Raw genomic sequence first — 23212 nt, forward strand, 5'->3', positions numbered from 1 at the left:
ATTTTGAGTATGCTATCATATTGAAATTGTCTTTAAGTAATCCAAGAACATGGGATCTGTTAATTACTGTGAATCAAAATACTCTTTTCTACTTAGGAATCAAGTTATACAGTCGTTTATGTGTTTATTTTAACGATAAAAGCACATACAAGCATGTATAACATTCCAATTCTGTGTGACAAGAATATATCAATGTTTGACTAAAGACTTGACAGATGATTTCATTTATACCCGAGCAAAAATACAAATTACTTCTCACTAAAGAATAAGCAGGCCACAACTTCATATTATACATGTGGCAACACAGGCTAATGTCACCAGCTATATTTAGAAATAGAATAATGGAGAAAAAGAAATCCATTCTCTCATCTCTTTGCTGTTCTACTAACCCCAAAATAATTTATTCTCCATTTCAACTTCCAGCCATTTCAAAAGCCAAAATCATGTGTTCTCTCCAGTAATTTAAAAGGATATTTGACGACTGAATGAAACCTTTTTTATTAGCATTAAAAGCTAAGTATATAGATATAATTTACAGATCAATTAGATATTTAGCATGGACGATGGAAGAAATAAAATGTTGCAGAAATAAGTCATCAAACAAATAAGAGATCATCAATCCAAATCCCCATAGGTTATCAAAAAAGTGATGAAGCATATACAGGTAAATTGAGAAATAATTAGTAACATCTAACTAGAAAATGCAATACAAGGCAACGAGAGATGATTTTGTAGCAAACCTGCTGCCCAAAAGTATATGTTGGGATCATTGAACCTCCCCATGATTCAAACCTGTAGACGTCCAAGTAATTTTTCTGGCCAACATGAAACGGAGATGTCAAAATAACAATAAAAGCATTTAATAGCATATTTAGTAAGCATAAAGATATTATCTCTACCTTCCCACATCTAAACAAAAATTTGAAACTGAATTTGGGGATACAACATGTAGGCAACATATTAAATGACATCTTAGATTGACATAAATTTTAAAAAAAATGTCAGTAACAGTAGACACAAATTTTAAAACATGAAGTGTTTAAACACATTTCAAAATTTATGTTACAAATGTCCACTGTTTAGTTTTTGGACTAAACAGTGTTGATTATTTGAATAGCAGGTTCTTATTTCCGAGCTGTATTTCAGATCGTTAATTACACATTTCATACAAATGAAACCTCCGATTAATGAAGAACAAAATAAACAACAAATGACAAATTAAAAAAAAGAAATATTTTATTGAGATTGTTATGGGTTTTGAACCCTTGAATACAAAATACAGTTTGGGTTTGGAACCCTTTACCTATTCATCGCCATTAGCGTAGGCTCTTCAGTTCTCTAGGCTTCTCTTCTTCTTTTTTTTGTAATGACTTCTTTAGCTCTCAATTTCTTTCTCTCTCTCTCTCTGATCTTTTCCCTTTTGATTTTCCAATCCCCGGTCTTGTGTGATGGTCCTCATATTTATGGAGGGCCATCAGGTGATAGGAACGCTTCATCTTCATTTTGAATTTCAAATTGAATGATATGATAACGCCATTTGAATAATAGTGCTATCTGATTAATCGTATATCTGATTAACCGAATTGATCTTTGGGGTTTCATCCTGTGTGGTGTCTTTGCGGTAGGCTCTACAGGTGTCATCTTTCGTAGGCTCCACGTGTCATTTGAGCATCTTGAATAACGTCATTAAGATACGACGTCGTTTTATTTATACACTTCAACGGAGCAAATTAATCATTTTGGGAAGTGATTGCCTACAACAATCTTATTGTAGGCTCTATGTGTGTCATTGACTGTATTTGAAATTTAAACATAAATTTGGTTTAAAATTTATGTGCCAACAAATGCCCCTCGTGACTTGCACAAGTGAATTTTCTTAACTGTGCGAGTCACGACAATTTGGCACTTTTATGTGGATGATCTTTAGGTCTTGGATGGGATTATTTCTTTGCTTTCGTCCCTAGCCTCTTTTTTTTTTTTTTTTTTTAAATAAAGGGTTAATTGCCCTTTATAGTCCATGGGCCATTTACTTCTGTTGCATGGGTCCTTTTTGTGGACTTGATTTATTTTTTTTTAATTTTTTTTTATTTTTTTAAGGGTCATGAGTAAGGTCCAAGATTTAATTGGACGTTTCCTTTTGTGGACCTCCAACTTGCCACCATTTCTTCTTCTTTTTTTTTTTTAAGGCTATAATGGACCTTTCCTTTTCTAGGCCACCATTTTAATTGGGCCTTTTCTTTTGTGGGCCTCCAACTTGCCACTATTTTTTTTGCAGTAAATTGTTTTCTAGGCCACCATTTTTTTTAAATTGGGCCTTTTCTTTTGTGGGCCTCCAACTTGCCACAATTTTTTTTACAGCAGATTTTTTTTCTAGGCCATCATGGATTTTTCTAGATCATCATGGACTTTTCCTTTTCTAGGCCACCATTTTTTAATGGGCCCTTTTCTTTTGTGGGCCTCCAACTTGCCACTATTTTTTTTGCAGTAAATTGTTTTCTAGGCCATCATGGATTTTTCTAAACCACCATCGACCTTTTCTTTTCTAGACCACCATTTTTTAATTGGGCCTTTTCTTTTGTGGGCCTCCAACTTGCCACATTTTTATTTTTTTTACAATAGATTTTTTTTTAGGCCATCATGGATTTTTTTTTTTTTTTTTTTTTTTTGTTGTATGGGCTTTTTTTGTAGACTTCACCTTTGTAAGCTCCACAATCTCAAAAATATACAACCTCTTTTTATATATATATATATATTTTTAGAATCCTTGTGGGATAGGGCTTTACACAAAACTGTTTTTGCATAAACCTGGAACTCTTGGAACAAGACTTCTATCCTATATAAACTATCCTTCTTAGAGAGACACATTCAAGCAAAACCCCTTTGCTCTACAAATACTCTGCCTTGCACACGTTATTGTGCACATAGTTTGGTAAGTCCAGCCATTCTCTCTCCTCTCCTTCTAGCAAAAAGAGTACCTTAAGGATCTTTTCATATTAGGTATGTTTTTTTTTTTTTTTATCTAATCTAATCAAAACCAGAAAAATATAAACAGACTTGTTTGTTTCTTCTTTTTTTTTTTTTTTTTTTAATCTAATCTAATCAAAGCCTAAAAAAATATAAACAGACTTGTTTAGATTTTGCCCATTCATAATAACTCCAATACGAAGTACTGGTTCTTTTCAACCGTTTTTTAAGTCTATGCCATTGAAATTCAATTAACAGGCAAATACAGCAGGACTTCACCCTTTGCCCTTTTTAGGTGAACCCCAATATAAATCTGCATGAATATAAAGATAGTTAAGATATAAAAGCACTCTTCTCCAAGTTAAGAAAAACTCACAGATGCATAAACCGAGAATCTTTACAGAAGAAAGTGAAACATTTATACCAGCACCTGAATCAACATATTCTCTCTTTTTTTTTTTTTTTTTTTTTTTTTTTTTTTAGATCTAATCTAATCAAAGCCAAAAATATATAAACGGACTTGTTTGTTTTTTTGTTTCTTTTTTTTTACTTAGTTTTTTTTTTTTTTTTTTTCTTTTTTTTTAGTTAGTTTTTTTTTTTTAATCTAATCTAATCAAAGCCTAAAAAAAATATATATATAAACAGACTTGTTTAGATTTTGCCCATTCATAATAACTCCAATACGAAGTACTGGTTCTTTTCAACCGTTTTTCAAGTCTATGCCATTGAAATTCAATTAACAGACAAATACAGCAGGACTTCACCCTTTGCCCTTTTTAGGTGAACCCCAATATAAATCTGTATGAATATAAAGATAGTTAAGATATAAAAGCACTCTTCTCCAAGTTAAGAAAAACTCACAGATGCATAAACTGAGAATCTCTACAGAAGAAAGTGAAACATTTATACCAGCACCTGAATCAACATATTCTTTCTTTTTTTTTTTTTTGATCTCTTTTTTTTTTTTTTTTTTTTTTTAAATCTAATCTAATCAAAGCCTAAAAAATATAAACAGACTTGTTTGTTTCTTTTTTTTCTTTTTTTCTTTTTTTTTTTAAATCTAATCTAATCAAAGCCTTAAAAAAAATATAAACAGACTTGTTTGTTTATTTTTTTCTTTTTTTTTTTTTTTTTTTGGTTCTTTTTTTTTAATCTAATCTAATCAAAGCCTGCCCCCTCGTGATTCGTGCAAGTGAACTTTAATTGTACGAATTACGATTTTTTTATTTTTTTATTTTTTTTTATTTATTTATTTTTTGTGTGGCAATTAGTTCACGTCTTTTTCCCTCTTTTACAGGCGACACGCAAGGCGTCAGAGTTTGTTTGCAGGTATCATTGCCCCTTCTAGCCTAATGGCAATAAGTGGCTTGAATCCTTGGCAGTGATTGTGTCTTTTCACCCCAATGGCTTGAATCCTTGGCAGTGATTGTGTCCTTCACCCCAATGGGTTAAATCCTTGGCAGTGATTGTGTCCTTCACCCCAATGGCTTGAATCCTTGGCAGTGGTTGTGTCCCTTCACCCCAACGGCTTGAAACCTTGGCAGTGAATGTGTCCGTCACCCCAACGGCTTGAAACCTTGGCAGTGAATGTGTCCGTCACCCCAACGGCTTGAGTCCTTGGCAGTGATTATGTCCTTTCACCCCAACGGCTTGAGTCCTTGGCAGTGATTATGTCCTTTCACCCCAACGGCTTGAGTCCTTGGCAGTGATTGTGTCCTTCACCCCAACGGCTTGAATCCTTGGCAGTGACCGTGTCCTTCACCCCAACGGCTTGAAACCTTGGCAGTGACCGTGTCCTTCACCCTAACGGCTTGAGACCTTGGCAGTGACCGTGTCCTTCACCCCAACGGCTTGAGACCTTGGCAGTGATCGTGCCCGTCACCCCAACGGCTTGAGACCTTGGCAGTGATCGTGCCCGTCACCCCAACGGCTTGAGACCTTGGCAGTGATCGTGCCCGTCACCCCAACGGCTTGAGACCTTGGCAGTGATTGTGCCCGTCACCCCAACGGCTTGAGACCTTGGCAGTGATTGTGTCCGTCACCCCAACGGCTTGAGTCCTTGGCAGTGAGTGTGTCCGTCACCCCAACGGCTTGAGTCCTTGGGAGTGATTGTGTCCGTGACCCCAACGGCTTGAGTCCTTGGCAGTGATTGTGTCCGTCACCCCAACGGCTTGAGTTCTTGGCAGTGACTGTGTCCGTCACCCCAACGGCTTGAAACCTTGGCAGTGACTGTGTCCGTCACTCCAACGGCTTGAGTCCTTGGCAGTGATTGTGTCCATCACCCCAACGGCTTGAAACCATGGCAGTGATTGTGTCCGTCACCCCAACGGCTTGAAACCTTGGCAAGGGGCTTTCGTCACTTTCGTTATATTAGGACATTTTGCCTCAACTAAACCCCCCCTTTTTCTTTTCTTTTTTTATTATTTTTTTTTTAGGAAGCATGGAAAAGACACTCGAATATCTTCGACGTGACGAGAGGAATGTATTGGATAAATCTGGTCCGAAAATAATTCGGCACAAACCTATCACTGCTTTATTGTCACCTACCGAATTAGACCCCTACATCCCTTTACATACGGCTTCTGAAGACTTGATCTATACAGGAATTCGAAATTGCTGTGAGATTCTCGAGAAAGGGCACTCCAAATCAATTGGTTCATTCCCTGTCTCAATCCTTCGTCCATTTTCTGAAGACCTTCACTGCTCCGAATTTAATACTCTTCTTAAGAGAATGAAGCATGAAAAACTGAAGTGGGATAATTCTTTTAATGTTCGTGGCATTTCTACCCATTTGCAATCCCCTATATGGATTTTTTGGTTGAATGACGTTCTTTCCACATTTGCCCCTATTTTGAAGAAGTGTGGGATTTATGTTGCAATCTATGTATCCCAATTTGCTTATGCTAGGAATGTTTCCCTCCTCAAAGGATTCTTAGAGCGATGGTCACCCGACACCAACACTTTCCACACTATTTACGACGAACTTGGGATCTTTCTATGGGACCTTCATCGCATTAGCGGGCTCCCCATTTGTGGCGAGTTTTATGAAGAGTTCACCCCCTCCAATGACATTTTATATTCGTCCCAGACATCCAAGGCGTGCCGTGGGCTTTTCAACATTTATGCCAGCTCTTGTCAATCCAAGAAGTTTAACCATTGGACTTTCAAATTCATTGACGAATCCCCAACTTCAATTAGTGGTTTTCAACGAAAAAACAGGATCCCTGATGATGTGTATCTTTCTGGTTTTTTGGCGAGCTGGCTTAGCGGATTTGTCTTCCCTCACTCTTCCGGGAAGATTCGTCCGACGACCTTTTATGTAGCCACCAAAATGGCAGGTGGAACCTTATTTAGCCTGGCCATCCCCGTCCATGCATACCTCTATCATTGTCTTGGCAAAATGGCATCATCATCTTCACCTGGGAAGGAAAATATTCAGGGTCCTTTACATTACCTTTTTGGATGGATTTCACTATATTTTGTCAAGACTTACTCTCATGGGGATCCACAGTCGATTTGTCCGATTCCTGATATTCATTTCATGCCATATCTTGGGTTTATTGGAAACCAATCGGCTGCCCAGTTTTTTACTGATAAATTTCCATTTGTGGACTCTCTCCTAACTTATCGTACGGAGTGTCAGTTTAGGGCTCTTACTCATGAAAGTGAACCTTCAGGCATTCTGGTCGACTCTGAAAGGATATCACCTTTCCACCTTGGATATCTTATATCTTTGAGGCAAGGGATTTTAATTTTTAAAATGGGATTTAATTTCATTTCTGAACCGTACTCCCCTAACCGATACGGTCGTCAATTTGGGTTTGCTCAAGCATGCCCTATACCGCTTAATGTATCTTGTCGGCGGCCCTCTGAATGGTCTAAATTTTATTACAACTGGCGCCATATGTTACGCTACGGTACAAAAGTCTCATTGGAGTTACCAGGCTCCCGATCTACTTCTCACGTAACCATGCCTTATGCCAATTGGTGGTTGGGAACTTCCTTTACCATGCTCCAATATGTTACTCATTCCCAGCCGAAATCTTCACGCAAGAGAAAATTGGATATGCCAATTAAAGACCGAAAGACGAAGAATCCTTCTTACTCTAGAGCTAGGTCATCATCTTCACCTATTGCTCTGGAAGCATCATCACTTCAAAGAATGGATAATAGTCGACCACTTATTGCTCCTTCTCGGTCTAGTTACTCGGTTTCAGATTTCCTTCATCTTTTCGAGGATTTGTGTAATTCTCAATTTAAAATGAGATTTAGCTTTGAGCAAGTAGATTCTGGCCCTCAATTTGCTTGTCTCGCAAAGCTTTTTCCAGAGACTATGTCTATCAGTGATTGCACAGGAACTTCCCAACCCACCGTAGCGACCAAAACCCCAATGGATCAATTTCGCACATACTTGTACTCTTTTCTTGAAGATAAAGATGAGAATATGATTCAAGAACTCTTTGAGGGAGATGGGTATGAATTAACTGCCTTGGGTCGTATTCGCATTAAGAGTGTTGAAATTTCTTCTCCTACCAAATCTTTTGATTGTTCTCTCAATGGAAGTAGCGAGAGTGAAGATGAGTTTTATGACTACACCCCTCTTTTAGATGGCACACCGACTAAGATGAGTAAATCGCCTTCAGCAAACGTAGCTTTTTCTTCTCCTTCGAACGAGTCATCCAAGCTATTAGAGAAAGGTATAAAAAAAATTTATTTTATATTCTTTTTTTTATTTTTTATTTTTTATTTTTTTATTTTTTTTATTTTTTATTTTTAATACCTTTCATTTTCTTAGGCACTGCGCCTCAAACTTCCCCAGCTGCCTCGCATATGCCATTGGCTACCTTTAAGGGTATTCTTATTCATTCCTTGTACCTCATTTTATTTCATCATGTATAGATACTCAAGGAACTCTTTTCTCTTTAGATCATGCCACATTGCAAAATCCATGGTCCACTTGTGGGAATCACAATTTGTCTCATCCATCTAAGTCTCTTCAAGCCGTACACCAAGGTATACTTCATTCATCTATATATATATATATATTGCTTTTGCCTTCTGCGTTTTCATTGAGTATCTCCTTCTATTTTCACAGAAAATACTTCTGACACATTGGAAGAGACAGACGAAATTACTTCTGATACCTCGGAAGAGGCCCAAATTCTTGCAGACTTACTTGAAGCAAATGGGGTTAACAAATTATTTGACAAACTTGAAGCACCCTTTGCTCCATCTAACCTTCTTTTGGGAACTTCTTCTAACGAAGCAGCCACCCATATTTAGAAAGGTCTTACTATTTCCCTCCAATCAATGTCGGATGTTAATGGCATGATTGCTGTAGCAAACAACGTTTTCATGATTTTGAAGAGTTTGGGTGTAGACTTCATCTCCTTTTATGAGAAGGTTAAGATATTCCTTGAGTGCTTTGCTTTGAAAACCCAACTTGCAGATTCTTCAAACTTGTCTACTGCAGAATTTGAGGCCCAATATTATGAGAAGAAGCTTCATTTCGACAAAGTTTCTAGCGAACATGAACAATTGTCTGCATCAATTATCAAGTCGGATGAGCACATTGCGGGTCTTAATCAAAGGATTATTCAAACTAAAGAGTTACTCAAACAACTTGAAGAGGAATTGTCATCCACCCAAGCGGAACATGCATCCTTTATGTGTGATTTTGCACAAGCTTCCGAGAGTGTTTCTAAATCAGAAGAAGACGTGCAAATTGCTCTGAATGTTTTGAGCCAACACAAGAAGAAGAATGGACAACACAGTGTTGTGGAACGTGCTTTTGAAAGGGCTAAGGCTTCTCTTAATGAATGAATGCACTTTTATTTTTTTATTCATCCAAACATAATGTATTTATGAAATTTCGCTAAATGATAGATTTATTTGTTACATGAAATTTCTCAATACAATACATTGATTTGTCTTATTTTAGCCATACACAATAGATTTATTTGTTTATATGAAATTTCTCAATACAATACATTGATTTATCTTATTTTGGCCGTACACAGTTTATACTCTTGCGGGCCAGGAGTATCCAATGTTTTATCACCTTAGATTTCGGTGAGGTATTTTAGCAGTTTAACCACATACAATACCGTTGGTGGTGTTTGACTTTTGTTTGGCCGTACAAAGTTTATACTCTTGCGGTCCAGGAGTATCTAACGTTCTAATGTTTTATCACCTTAGATTTCGGTGAGGTATTTTAGCAGTTTAACCACATACAATACCGTTGGTGGGGTTTGACTTTTGTTTGGCCGTACACAGTTTATTCTCTTGCGGGCCAGGAGTATCTAATGTTTTATCACCTTAGATTTCGGTGAGGTATTTTAGCAGTTTAACCACATACAATACCGTTGGTGGGGTTTGACTTTTGTTTGACCGTACACAGTTTATACTCTTGCGGGCCAGGAGTATCTAATGTTTTATCACCTTAGATTTCAGTGAGGTATTTTAGCAGTTTAACCACATACAATACCGTTGGTGGGGTTTGACTTTTGTTTGGCCGTCCACAGTTTATACTCTTGCGGGTCAGGAGTATCTAATGTTTTATCACCTTAGATTTCAGTGAGGTATTTTAGCAGTTTAACCACATACAATACCGTTGGTGGGTTTTTTTTTTTTTTTTTTTTTTTTTTTTTGCCCTAACTTTTGCCTAGGCCGCCCTTTCGGGTTTTCAACCTAGCAGGCTTTCTTAAGCGTAATATCTTTTCAAGAACCTTGCATTGGTCGGGGGAATGATTCTGTCACCATCCATCGTTATCAACAAATAGGCCCCATTAGAATAAACCTTCTCAATCACATAAGGTCCTTCCCATTTTGGCTCAAGCTTTCCTTTGGTTCTTCGTGAGACTACTATGGGTGTTCTAACCATTAGTACCAAGTCTCCCTTTTTAAAGGAACGAAGCCTCACTCTTTTATTGAATGCATTTGCCATCCTTTGTTGGTAGATTTCCAAGTTCTGTTGAGCATACAATCTTCTTTCATCCAGGGTCTCCAGCTCAGCCAACCTCACTCTTGCACTTTCATCTTCTGTTAAGGACTCTTGTATTGCCACTCGTAATGATGGTATTTGAACCTCAAGTGGTAACACTGCTTCTCCTCCAAAAACCAACGAATAAGGGGTTGCTTGAGTAGGAGTTCTGTGCGAAGTTCGATAAGCCCACAAAGCTTCTTGTAACTTTTCGTGCCAAGCTTTTTTGTTCTTATCCACCATCTTCTTAAGAATTGGCAGGTGCATGATATCTTGATGAATGGTTGTTTTTGATTTTGTACTTGGCAAATAACTTGTTCAAAGCATCACTCCTGAATGGCTGTCCATTATCCATGATGATACTTTCTGGAATCCCAAACCTGTAAATGATATGGGTTCGGATGAACTCGGAAACAACTGTGCTTTTTATATCCTTTAAAGCCACAGCCTCTGCCCATTTTGAAAAATAGTCAGTTGCAGCTAGGATGTATCGATATCCTGCTGAAGATGGAGGTACAAAAGGACCAATAATGTCCATACCCCATGCTGCAAATGGCCAAGAACAAGTTGTTAAATGTAAAGGCTCTGGGGGTTGGTGGAGAAAGTTCCCATGGAATTGGCAGACTTGGCATCTTCGAGCATAATTTATGCAATCTGCAATCATAGTCGGCCAATAGTATCCCAACCGTTTTAGCTACATATGTAATTTAGGACCACTTTGGTGTGCCCCACATACACCTGCATGTATTTCTTCCATTACCTATTGAATACGCTCCTTAGCTATACACCGCATGAACATTCCATCCAAAGACCTTTTGTATAACGTTCCATCTTTCCACAGGACGAATTTGGTAGCCCTGCGTCTCACTTCAATTCTTTTTACTTAATCTTCAGGTAGCCTACCATGTTAGAGGTAAGCTATGAATGGTTCCCGCCAATCCTTCTCGCTTTCTCCTTTTGTGGTGACAACCAAGATTGGAACCAAGTCAGAAACCTCTTTTAAAGGTTGTAACACCCTTCTTTCACCTACCGTGATAGTAATTGTTTTACTATCTGGTAGGGTGAGTGATGCAGCCAAACTTGCAAGTGAATCAGCTCGAGCATTTGTTCTTCTCTTCACATGGAAAATATGTGTTTTTCTGAATTGCGAAAGCAATTGATCAGCCCTTTCATGATACGGGATGAGACTTGTTTTCTTAACAATGTATTCTCCACGAAGTTGCTTTACCACCAGTTCCGAATCTCCATAAATTGAGAGTTCTTCAATAGGAATTTGTAATGCCAATTCTAATCCAGCAATTACAGCTTCATATTCTGCCTCATTATTGGAGCATCCTTCACTTAAGGCGAAAGAATGGGTGATTATAGCATTGTCTGGAGTCACAAACACAATTCCAATTCCAGCTTTATTGTTTTTAGGACTTTTTTGCTTTTTGCCATCTGGACTCCTTGAAGCTCCATCAAAATACATCTCCCATCCTTTCTAAATTTTTACTTGCATAACCTCTTCATCTGGTAAATCAATTACTAGAGGTGAGTCATCAGGTATAGGATGTGCTGCCAAAAAATCTGCTAGAGCCTGCCCCTTTACAGCTCTTTGGGGAACATATTCAACTGTGAATTGTTGGAGAATTACAACCCATTTTGCAATTTTCCCTGAAAGTATGGGCCGTGAAAGTATATATTTCAAGGGGTCTGCTCTTGATATCAACTTGACTTCATGTTCCAAGACATAGTGCTTTAGTTTTTGCAAGGCGAACACCAAGGCAAGACATGTCTTTTCGATAGGAGAGTAATTGACCTCTACCCCAACCAAAGTACGACTCAAGTAATACAAGGCATTTTCCATCCCATGCTCATTATGTTGTGCCAACAATGCCCCTAACGAACCATCCAAGGCTGTTATGTACAACAAAAGTGGTTTTCCTTTTATTGGGCTCATAAGTACTGGAGGCTTCAAAAGATACTCCTTAATACTATTAAAAGCATTTTGGCATTGCTGATCGCATTCAAATGGAACACCCTTTTTCATCAATCTTGAGAACGGCAAACATCGACTTGCCAAGTTAGAAATAAATCTTCTAATATAGGCCAATCTCCCTTGTAGCCCCTTCAATTCCCTTAAATTTCGTGGAGGAGGCATTTCGGCAATAGCTTTAATCTTGGTAGGGTCAATTTCAATCCCTTTGTTTCGAACCACAAACCCAAGAAATTTCCCTGATAAAACTCCAAATGCACATTTTAGTGGGTTCATCTTGAGTTTGTACCTCCTTAAACGTTCGAAGATTTTTCTTAAATCTTCCACATGGTTTTCCTTTTCCTTTGTCTTGACGACAAGATCATCAACATAGCATTCGATGGTGTCATGGAGCATATCGCCAAAAATTATAGTCATCGCCCTTTGATACGTGGCCCCAGCATTTTTCAGACCAAAAGGCATTACCTTATAGCAAAAGACTCCTCTCGGAGTCCTGAATGCAGTCATTTCTTCATCTTCAGGTGCCATTCGGATTTGATTTTATCCTGAATATCCATCCATAAAAGACAAGGTTTCATACCCAGTAGTTGCATCTACAAGAAGCTCAGTGATGGGCAAGGGAAAGTCATCTTTAGGACAAGCCTCATTGAGATCACGGAAATCAATGCAGACCCTTATTTGACCATTCTTTTTCTTGACCGGCACTATGTTTGCTAGCCAGGTTGGATATTGGACTTCCCTAATGAATCCTGCATTAATAAGCTTGTCGACTTCGGCTTCAATTTGGGCTGTAAGCTCTGGTCGAGTTCGCCTCTGAGGCTGTTTAATGGCTGTTTCTCAGGGTGAATTGCAAGCTTATGGACTGCAATCTCTGGATTAAGACCAGGCATCTCACTATAGTTCCATACAAATATGTCACGATACTCCCTTAAAAAGGAAATATATTGCCGAGCTTCTTCTTCCTTTAAATTTGCACTAATGAAGGTTGGTTTGTTTTCTCCTTCATCACCCAGATTTATTTCACAAAGGTCATCCACGGTGGCTTGGCCTCCTGCTTCAAATTCTGTTGGTGCAGGTTGAGCTTCATCTTGGTCAACATCTTCCAATACATCTTGAGTGATAGTCATGTTTACTGGAAATTTTTCCTCATTCCCCTGATAGCCTAACCCCTCTGTCCTAGCGGTGATAATACCGCCTTGCTGGATAGCCTGCCTCTGTGAAAGTGTTAATGCAAAGTCAAAGGGTGTCATTGTTCCTGGTATTTTTTCAGGATCTAAACCAACTTTTACCAACATCTGTGTGATTTCTGCACTGAAGGTAGGCTTCTCAAAACTCGAGATGTTTTCTTCTGGCATTTGTTCAACTTTCACTTTCTGTTCAACATCTCCAAGTGAGTGGAATATGATGGGTTTCGACCCTTTTCCTTTAGAAGGGACCACAATTTTATTATATTTCTCCACATAAGTACATTCTGTCTTCCTTAATGGCAACGTGAACTCACCCTTGAGATCCAAAATTGGATTTATTGGGGCTAGAGCCTTTGCCCCCAATTTCCTTTCGGACTTTGGCACATATCGAAAAGTTCTTTTTGTTGAAACTGGAATAGACTCTAGAGCGTCTTTGACATTCGGATTATCTTCAGACTTCTTCACATCTTTTCCCTTTCTTTGTGAAGTCTTTGTATAGAAGCGAGCATCAGCGTAGTAGGCCTCTACTTCTCCAAACGGATCATTGTCAGCCACAATTGTCCCCTCTTTTTTAGGTGAAGGCAATGGGTACTTAATACATTGGTGATAAGTTGATGGCACTGCATGATGATTATGCATCCATGGTCTCCCAAGCAAAGCATTGTAAGAGGTGTCTACATCAATGACCAAGAACTCAGTGCTTTCTTCAATATCCCCAAACTTGGTTCGCAATTCAATCTTTCCCATTGGGCGTTGTTCATTCTGATTAAATCCTTGAATGACCAAACGACTTGGGCGAAGTTGTGAAATTCGAACCCCTAATAAGTTTAAGGCCCTCCGAGGCAAGAGGTTTACCGCAGATCCTCCATCAACCAGAATTCGAGAAATTTTCACATCGTGGATAAGCCCAGTGATAAACAAAGGCCGATTATGGTCTGTCATTTCAGCACACATGCCTTTGTCACCAAAGGTTACCATGGCCATGCATGTAGTTGCCTTCTCTTGATTTCTACCCTCGATTTCTTTGTGGAAATCCTCTGGCTTGGACAGGGCATATATTAGAGACTTTCGAAGCTCTGGAGACATTTTCAGTGCATCATATACACTCAACAATACTGGAATTTTCTTTAGATGAGCTAGCACATCATATTTCACTTGCTCCTCCTCCAGCAAAACCTGTGGAACTTCTGACGTTTGAGGGTTTTGAGGATTTCGAAATTTCCTCCGGTAGGTCAAATAAGTCTGGCATACTTCGGCAACCGCCTTTTCGTTGACATCAACTTCTTTTATTCCCTCATTTATTTGGACCATGTTAACTGGTCCAGCTGCAGGGTGATCATCATCATCAGTCATTTCTCCATCTTCTTGGAGCTGCATTCTTCTCCCATTTCTTAGGTACCGGGAGTCACGCCTATAAAAGCATTGAGATTCTTCAAAACCATTCTTCATGGCCACCCAACTAGGCACCATGACTCCATCGAGGGAGCAATACCAGTCAAAGGCGATCCCCTCTAAGGAAAGAGGGAATTGTTTTAGGCAAAGTGCTTCATTTTGAGCTGTTTCCCCACACTGTTTCAAAAAACGCCTAATATGTTTTTGAGGATCTCCATACCCCTCATATAGGACAAAATTTGGAAGTTCATATCCTTCAGGAAATGGTGTTTGCTCTACCCATAAAGGGAACAAATCCCTTGGGCGATAAGTGCCCATCTCTCGAAGGTCAAGGGCAGTTTCAATCTTCTCCTCAATTGTGCCTTCTATGAAATCATATGTTTGAGAAGATGTACCTTCGTCATCCAAATGTTCTGACATCTCAATTTCTATTGGCCATGGTTTATAAAATGTCCTATAGAATCGATCAGTCATGGTGTCCCAATCTGGGATTGAATTAGGTGGCAGGCTAAAGTACCAATCCGCTGCCCATCCTTCCAAAGAAAGAACGAACTGCCGTAGAAGTAATGCCTGGCTTTTCACTGTGTTTCCACATTGTGCAAGGAAACGAACCAAATGGCGCCTTGGACAACCTATCCCATTATATAAAGGAAAACGAGGTACTGCATATCCTCGTGGAAACTGAACCCATTCGACCCAATTAGGGAAAGGGTGTCCAGAAATTTGACTTCTTTCAATACTCAAATTTTGATGGGCTTCAAAACCCTCATCTTTCAAAGAGACAGTTACTTTCGCCTGATGTTCCGTTTCCCTTCTAGCTTCAATTTTTGCTTTCTCATCATCACCTGGATTGCGAATGATATGTATTTCTCGCTCTTCAAAATTTACGTCCACAGTGATGACATTACAAGGAAAGTCAAAGTGGTCACTTGATACACTTTCTCCATCGTATGTCCTAGCTGGGGATGTGTATGGTGAACCATCAGGCGAAAAGTCAAGTTCCCAATCTTCATTAGGATCCTCAACTTGAGATGACTTTGCTTGTTTACTTGAATGCTTCCATACTTCATCATCTGACATACACCCGCTATTCACCTTATCATCCTTGAAGTGTAGTCGTTTTTTCGCCTTTTTCACAAGCTCAGAGTCGGACCTACACCCGGTGTCTCCTTGTTCTGCCCCCCTTACATATTCTGGAGTGCTTTGATAGTACATTGGTGGTACTGGCGAATATTTTGGAGAAAAGGCTTCTGTTGTGTTTTCCGGAGAAGCTGGTGTATACTCTGGTGAGGCTGGTGTGTATTCTGGAGAAGTTGGTGTATACTCTGGTGAGTCAGGTATACAGATAGGAGATGTAATGCAATCTCCTTCCCTAACTTTTGAACGAACTTCACCTTCATCTTCCTCGTCATCACTCAAAACAATGATGGTTAGGCAAGGGGCCAATGTAAACTTTTCCTCCCTTCTTTTATCAAAGTATGCCTGCAACTCCACAGATTGAAATTTTGAAGGTAGAAATTCCTCCAATGTGACTGGGACAAGAGGACCTTGCTCTAACTGCTCATCAGGGACCAATTTTTCCCCTTTTTCTTGCTTTGGATTCTTCTTTCGTTTTCTCTTACTTACTTTGGCTTTTTTCTGTTTCCTAGAAACTTTTGATTTTTGCTTTTTGGAAACTTTTGGCCCTTGTGTTGTTGAATCAACCACACTTCTAACTTTCACTGTGGCATTTTGTTTTTTCTTCATGCTTTTTGACTGATAAACAACCCATTCACCTTCATTATCATTGTCGATAGTGATTGGGTTAACAGATGCTTTCTCTTGAGGAGGGAGCTCGATGATCTTAGAGTCCAAAAGTTCTTGAATTTTATCTTTCAGAACAAAGCACTCTTTTATCGGATGACTAATCAAACGATGGTAGGGGCAATACTTTGGATCATTGGTCTTTCCTACCTCATGTGGTCTTTTCACCTCAGGGAGAGCAATCAACTTTTGCTCCAACAGATCTTCAAATAGGTCTTCGACCAGATCATCCATGAAAGAATATTTTTTCTCCAACCTCTCTTTCATAGTCACCTTTTTAAATTCCTTGGGCTTTTTAGCCCCTACTACAACGGGACCCTTCTTTCTGGTTTCGATTGTAGCTGCAGTCGAGGACTCAACCTTTTCAACGGCCCTAGACCTCCTTCGTTTAGCTAAATGCAGCTCCATATCATGAGCTTTAGTGCATAGATCATTGAATCCTTCAAAAGTTTGAGCCATAAGAGCCGTAGAGAGCTCATGTCGGAAGTTGTTAAGGCACATCCGAATTAACTCTAATTGTGTAAACTTTTGAGGACAAGCAAATATCAAAGCTCGCCATCTTGCAATGAAATCTGTAACAGACTCATTGTCACGTTGCTTGGTCTCAATCAGTTCTGGTACTCCAACTCGTCTTTGTGTGTTGCAGAACTGTTTAAGGAACTCCTTCACCATGGAATCCCAATTTAGGATTGATCCCTCAGGAAGATTAGCATACCAAGTAAATGCAGAACTTTCAAGCGATTGGACAAATAGTTGCAGGCACAGGGCCTCATTCTGGGCTATTGGCCCGCATCTTGAAAGGAAATGAGCCACATGTTGTCTTGGATCTCCTGTTCCATCAAACATTTTGAAATCTGGTTAGGAAAAACCAGAAGGGAATGGAACAGCATCTACCCATGCTGGGTAAGGTTTTGTAATTATTCGAAAATTCTCATCATCTTTTTCTTTGACTTTCTTTACTTGTCTCCTCACCATATCATCAATCATGGCCATGAGCATTGGATTCATACCACCACTGGTTAGATCAGAGTAACAAGGACCATTGCCCCCTGGGGCTAGTGTACTTTGTATGCCTACAGATGTCCCCACAATAGGTTGTGTCATTTGTTTGGGTGCACTTCCTGGTCCTGTCATTTGGGCCTGCAGCTGTTGCATTTGCTCCAACATAGCAGCCATTTCCCGTTCTTTTCTCTCGAGTTCTTGTAGGGCCACCACTTTTTCCTTGAGACTTTGGTCCTGTTGGACCTGCGAACTTTCACCTTCTTTCTCAACCTCAGTCATCATAACCACGACTTTGTTGATATCTTTCAATTCATTGTTTCCAATATTTGTTGAAACAAACGAGATAGAATCATCTTGTTCGTATAAAGGATTATCAACCCCCACAACATTACTCATATTTGAAGCATCTGATGCTTTGTTTTGAGCCTGACGGGTTATGGACCTTGTCACAGGCCCTTTTCTTATTCCCTCCATAGATAGTTCAACCAAAGTAGAAATATTTCCCAAGGGTTGCTTACCCTCCTCCACCTTAGATTTTCCAACAAAGACAGGACTTTCAATTTGTTTTTGGGGTTCATCTTTCGAGAGAGCCCTTTCAATAGCTCCTATAACATTTGTTGCCACTATTCTTAGTTCCAGTTTCTTTAAGGCCTTATTTCTTCTTCACCTTTGTCTTTTCGAAACTGGACCGGATGACATATCAAGTCGAGCCCCTAAGGGCATAGAAGGAACCGTTTGTGCCTTTGTAAATTCCTCGTGAATTTTCAAAACAGTCCCTACATTTTTAAAGCTGGTCAATTGATGTTGATTCAAATCCCGTCAGGCCAACAGGTGTTCCTTATCCGAAGCTTGTCGGGCCAACGGGTGTTCCTTATTCTGTCGGGCCAACGGGTGTTTCTCATTCGAACCCTGTCGAGCCAACGAGTGTTCCTTATTCTGTTGAGCCAACGGGTGTTCCTTATTTGAACCCTGTCGAGCCAACGGGTGTTCCTTATTCAAACCTTGTCGAGCCAACGAGTGTTCCTTTGGCTCCTGAGAGTTGACTGAGATTTGGTTTGACCGATTTTGTGTTCTGAACAGAACTATCGGTTCGTAGGCAGCAACTGTTTTTTCAACAACAGGGGCCTTTTTTCCATCAACAGGAGTTTGGGTCATTACCCTCCTCCCAATGGCCCTAATGATGGCCATGTTTTCAACAGAAGCTTTCTTCTGGGCAAACTCCACCATTTTAATGGAGTCTTCTACCCTTTCGAGTAGTTGGGCCACAACATTTTTTGTTGCCCCCCTTGAAGCTGCAACAAAAGTCGCAGTTGCAAACTGATTAGCCTCCTTTGCCTGAATTAGAAAGTTCTTCGTTCGGGCTGTGGCCCTCACAATTGCGTACTGCTTGGACGCTTTCACATAATCTTCAGTACTCTTTCTCAAACTTTCAGCTTTCTGGAGAAGTGTGACTTTCTTCGTCACACCAGTTACCTTCGGGACAGCCAAGAGCTTTCGCTCCGGAGCCCCTTGGGTGGCAGGGGAAAGAAGTGCATCTTTCCAGGATTTCGTTGGCTCTACCTTTGGGACAGCCAAGAGCATTCGCTCCGGAGCCCCTTGGGTGATGGGTGTTATCTCCAACCTTGGTGATTTCAGAACCACTGGAGTGTAGGTTTGTCTCCTAACAGTTGCTTCAGCATTCCTATAACAAAAGAATACGTCAGTAAGTTTTAACTATATATATATATATATATATATTTTTTTTTTTTTTTTGTTCTTCAAAAGATGGGAGGAGAAATAAGGTCCCACTGGGCGTGCCAGAATTTGTAGACACAAATTTTAAAACATGAAGTGTTTAAACACATTTCAAAATTTATGTTACAAATGTCCACTGATTAGTTTTTGGACTAAACAGTGTTGATTATTTGAATAGCAGGTTCTTATTTCCGATCTGTATTTCAGATCGTTAATTACACATTTTATACAAATGAAATCTCCGATTAATGAAGAACAAAATAAACAACAAACGACAAATTAAAAAAAAGAAATATTTTATTGAGATTGTTATGGGTTTTGAACCCTCGAATACAAAATACAGTTTGGGTTTGGAACCCTTTACCTATTCATCGCCATTAGCGTAGGCTCTTCAGTTCTCTAGGCTTCTCTTCTTCTTTTTTTTGTAATGACTTCTTTAGCTCTCAATTTCTTTCTCTCTCTCTCTCTGATCTTTTCCCTTTTGATTTTCCAATCCCCGGTCTTGTGTGATGGTCCTCATATTTATGGAGGGCCATCAGGTGATAAGAACGCTTCATCTTCATTTTGAATTTCAAATTGAATGATATGATAACGCCATTTGAATAATAGCGCTATCTGATTAATCGTATATCTGATTAACCAAATTGATCTTTGGGGTTTCATCCTGTGTGGTGTCTTTGCTGTAGGCTCTACAGGTGTCATCTTTCGTAGGCTCCACGTGTCATTTGAGCATCTTGAATAACATCGTTAAGATACGACATTGTTTTATTTATACACTTCAACAGAGCAAATTAATCATTTTGGGAAGTGATTGCCTACAACAATCTTATTGTAGGCTCTATGTGTGTCATTGACTGTATTTGAAATTTAAACATAAATTTGGTTTAAAATTTATGTGCCAACAGTAACCTGCATAGCATATCTTCTTCTTCTTCTTCTTTTTCTTTTTCTTTTTCTTTTTTTTTTTTTTTTTTTTTGATAAATAAACAAACTTTATTAGAAAAACATCAAGATGATGCAAAGAATACAAAAATCAAGCCTATCAACAACCCAAAAATCTAACTAATCAATTCCTCAACAAAATCTATAAAAGCCAACACATCCGGATCAACCATAACCGTGACCCAACCAGTGTTGTTAAAAGCGCGCCTAGGCGCAAGGCGCATCGAGGCGCAGCCTGTGCGCCTGAACTGGTCCCAGGCGAGGCGCTTTGCAGAAGTCGCACGCCTTAGGCGCAACTTGAAGCATACGAGAGAGGCGCAAGGCTTGCGCCTAGGCGTGACTGATGCTTACGCCCTAATTTTTGATCTAACGGCTGTGGTGTGTGTTCGGAATGGCTCTAACCACAGAGGATTACAACTTATATACACAACCCCAATACGACTGAAACGAAAACCCTAATCTGTGTCGTCTCTTCATCTCTCGACTTCGACTTGGACTAGGCTACAACTTCGACTTCGACTTCCAGGTGCGCTACAACTTCCAGGTGTGTGTTCGAATCCCTAATCTGCGCCATCTATTTTTTTTTTTTTTTTTTTTTCGGCTTCTTCTTCTTCTTCTTCTTCGACTTCGACTTCGACTTCGTCTCTCTCTCTCTCTCTCTCCCTCCTTCGACTTCAATCGTCTGATCTAATGGTTTTTCTTTTTTTTTTTCTTCTTCTTCTTCTCTCCTTCTTCTCTATTCTTCGCTGATTCAGTCTACTCTGCTCTGTTTTTTTTTTTTTTTCAATTATTTATGCCTTTGAGTCTATGTTAAAAACAAAAAATATAAAACAAAATAAATAGAAATACAAAATAAGACTTATCTTATTGATTGATTAACTAAAAAAACACACTAAATTTTTTTTTACAAATAATTAATTAACACACTGCTATTGGTCTCTGTTTTTTTTACATTGCATTATTTTCTAAATTGAAACATTACATTACATTAATTATTTTTTAAATTGACACATTACATTACATTATTTTCCATTACATTACATTACACGAAGTGTAATTTTCCATTACATTATTTTCCATTACATTGTATTAATTAATTTTCCATTAATTAATACACTATGCTAATGTGTAATTTTCCATTACACATTATTTTCCATTACATTACACAATTAATCACACTTACATGACACTGAAATTATTTTCCATTTATTAAATTTGTTGTGTAGAAAATGACATCATCGGAAAGTAATAAAAAAGATCCGGCATGGCAACATGCCCATTTGGTAGAGGAGAATAATTTAAACAAGTTTGAGTGTAATTTTTGTGGTAAAGTATCAAATGGAGGTGTTTATCGGGTGAAACAACACCTCGCGGGAGGTTATAGGAATGTCACTGCTTGCCCGAAGTGTCCAGCTCATGTAAGAGAAGAGATTAGAGAGTTCATGTCAAAAAAGAAGACACAAAAAGAAGAAATGAACATGTTACCTGATTTTGATGACATGGACATGGGAGATGAAAATGAAGATGAAGATGAAGATGTTGTTGAGATCAATGTCAATCAACGCAGTAAGTTGACAAGTAGCGGCCAAGGTTCATCCAAATCCAAAACCAACTTAAAAATGCCAAAGAGAAAAGGGCCTATGAATGTTTACTTCACACCCAATCCTAAATCAGTAGTGAAAAATCGAAGAGACCAAGCAAAAGGGAAGCAAACCAAAATTGGTGCGAATGACCCTTACAAAAAAGAAATGAGAGCTCGGGCAGTGCAAAGATTTGCAAGGTGGATGTATGATGCTGGTATTCCTTTTAATGCAGTAAATTATGAGAGTTTTGGACCAATGATTGAAGCCATTGGGCAATATGGTCCCGATATGAAGCCACCAACTTACCATGAAATGCGGGTTACCCAACTCAAAAAAGAGGTGAAACATACTGAAGATTTGATGAAGAATCATATAGAAGATTGTGCAAAATACGAGTGTTCCATAATGGCTAATGGCCGGACTGACAAGAGAGAAAGGACATTGATTAACTTTTTAGTTAATTGTCCAAGAGGAACCATGTTTGTTGAGTCAGTTGATGCTTCTAGCTATTCAAAGGATGAGCAGAAGCTATTTGAATTACTAGACAAATTTGTGGAGAAAGTTGGAAAAGAAAATTTTTCTATTTTTTACTAAGACTGTGCGCCTTACTTCAATAAAGCCCGCGCCTCGCCTTGCGCCTAGGCTCCGAGAGACCTTCAGCGCCTTAATGCACCTTGAGCTTTTAAAAACACTGGACCCAACTATGCAGCACTGTGCGCAGCCGCCGCTCCAGCCACGGAACCAAGCAAGACACCCCCTGAAAAATGCGCCTATTCCGCTCTAACCAAATCAACCACATCAAGCAATGACCCACAAGCATCCACCCCTTTCGGCACCTCTTCCTAACCCTCCCCCCAGCCCAACTTTGCAACACCACCAACACCTAACCCAGCGAAACCCACACCAAACCAAAAGTAGCAACAATGAGCATCCAAAGACAACAAGCTACCGGACAATGAACAAGCAAATGATCCACCGACCTCGCATCCCCACAATACATGCAGCACCAATTAACTAAAATGTGCCAACACTGAATCAAATTATCAATAGTCAGAATTCGCCCTAAAGCCGCTGTCCACACAAAGAAAGCAACTTTGGACAGACTCCCCACCGCCCAAACACTCTTCCATAGAATATCTTATATGAGTATGAGAACATGAAATTATTAGCATATAGGAATCAGACACTTTTTGAAATATGAAATTTTTCTCTTTTCCATTCTCACACTCGTATTTGCTAAATGAGTTTTAAAATCCGAAATTGTGTGAAATTTGAGGGAGGGAGTGAAAACTTGTTTTCAAAACAAAATAAAACACCCTTTTTCGGAGGTTTGAAAATTTTGAAAATAAAAGCAATCACCGATCGTGCTTTGTTTTCAATTTCCAAAAATTTTGAAAATGAAAATAGAAAAGAAGCAACTGAAAATGCTACTGAACGAGGCCTTAGTGATTGACTCATACAAAAACATTTCCTCAAACATTTTCATGACAAAATTGTACTCTCAAGATGCTTCTTTTTACAATGGACTGGAATTCAATGCTATGGTAATCATAATATTGAGAAACAAGTATACTCCCAGTTAATCAAATTCCAATAACAAGTTTGATATTACTTCAAATGGCTAAGGAAAAACGGAGAAACATGG

General features: G+C 39.0%; 2 protein-coding genes across 2 annotated transcripts in view; one reads left to right on the forward strand and one right to left on the reverse strand.

The window, feature by feature from the left end:
• The window catches only part of LOC114313427 (DNA topoisomerase 3-alpha), a 61889-nt gene that overhangs the window by 23340 nt on the left and 15337 nt on the right, over positions 1 to 23212 (reverse strand). Inside the window, 1 exon segment of the mRNA XM_082885674.1 lies at positions 741 to 815. Coding sequence (XP_082741800.1) covers positions 741 to 815 — 75 coding nt within the window.
• Positions 5372 to 8949, forward strand: LOC114298249 (uncharacterized). The gene is made up of 4 exons (XM_028242777.2): positions 5372 to 7661; positions 7760 to 7816; positions 7891 to 7977; positions 8060 to 8949. The coding sequence occupies exons 1-4, from the start codon at positions 5405 to 5407 to the stop codon at positions 8245 to 8247; spliced, it is 2589 nt and encodes an 862-aa protein (XP_028098578.2). The 5' UTR covers positions 5372 to 5404; the 3' UTR covers positions 8248 to 8949.

This window comes from Camellia sinensis, chromosome 1 (genome assembly GCF_055761805.1).
Source record: "Camellia sinensis isolate YWXY chromosome 1, ASM5576180v1, whole genome shotgun sequence".
NCBI lineage: Eukaryota > Viridiplantae > Streptophyta > Magnoliopsida > Ericales > Theaceae > Camellia > Camellia sinensis.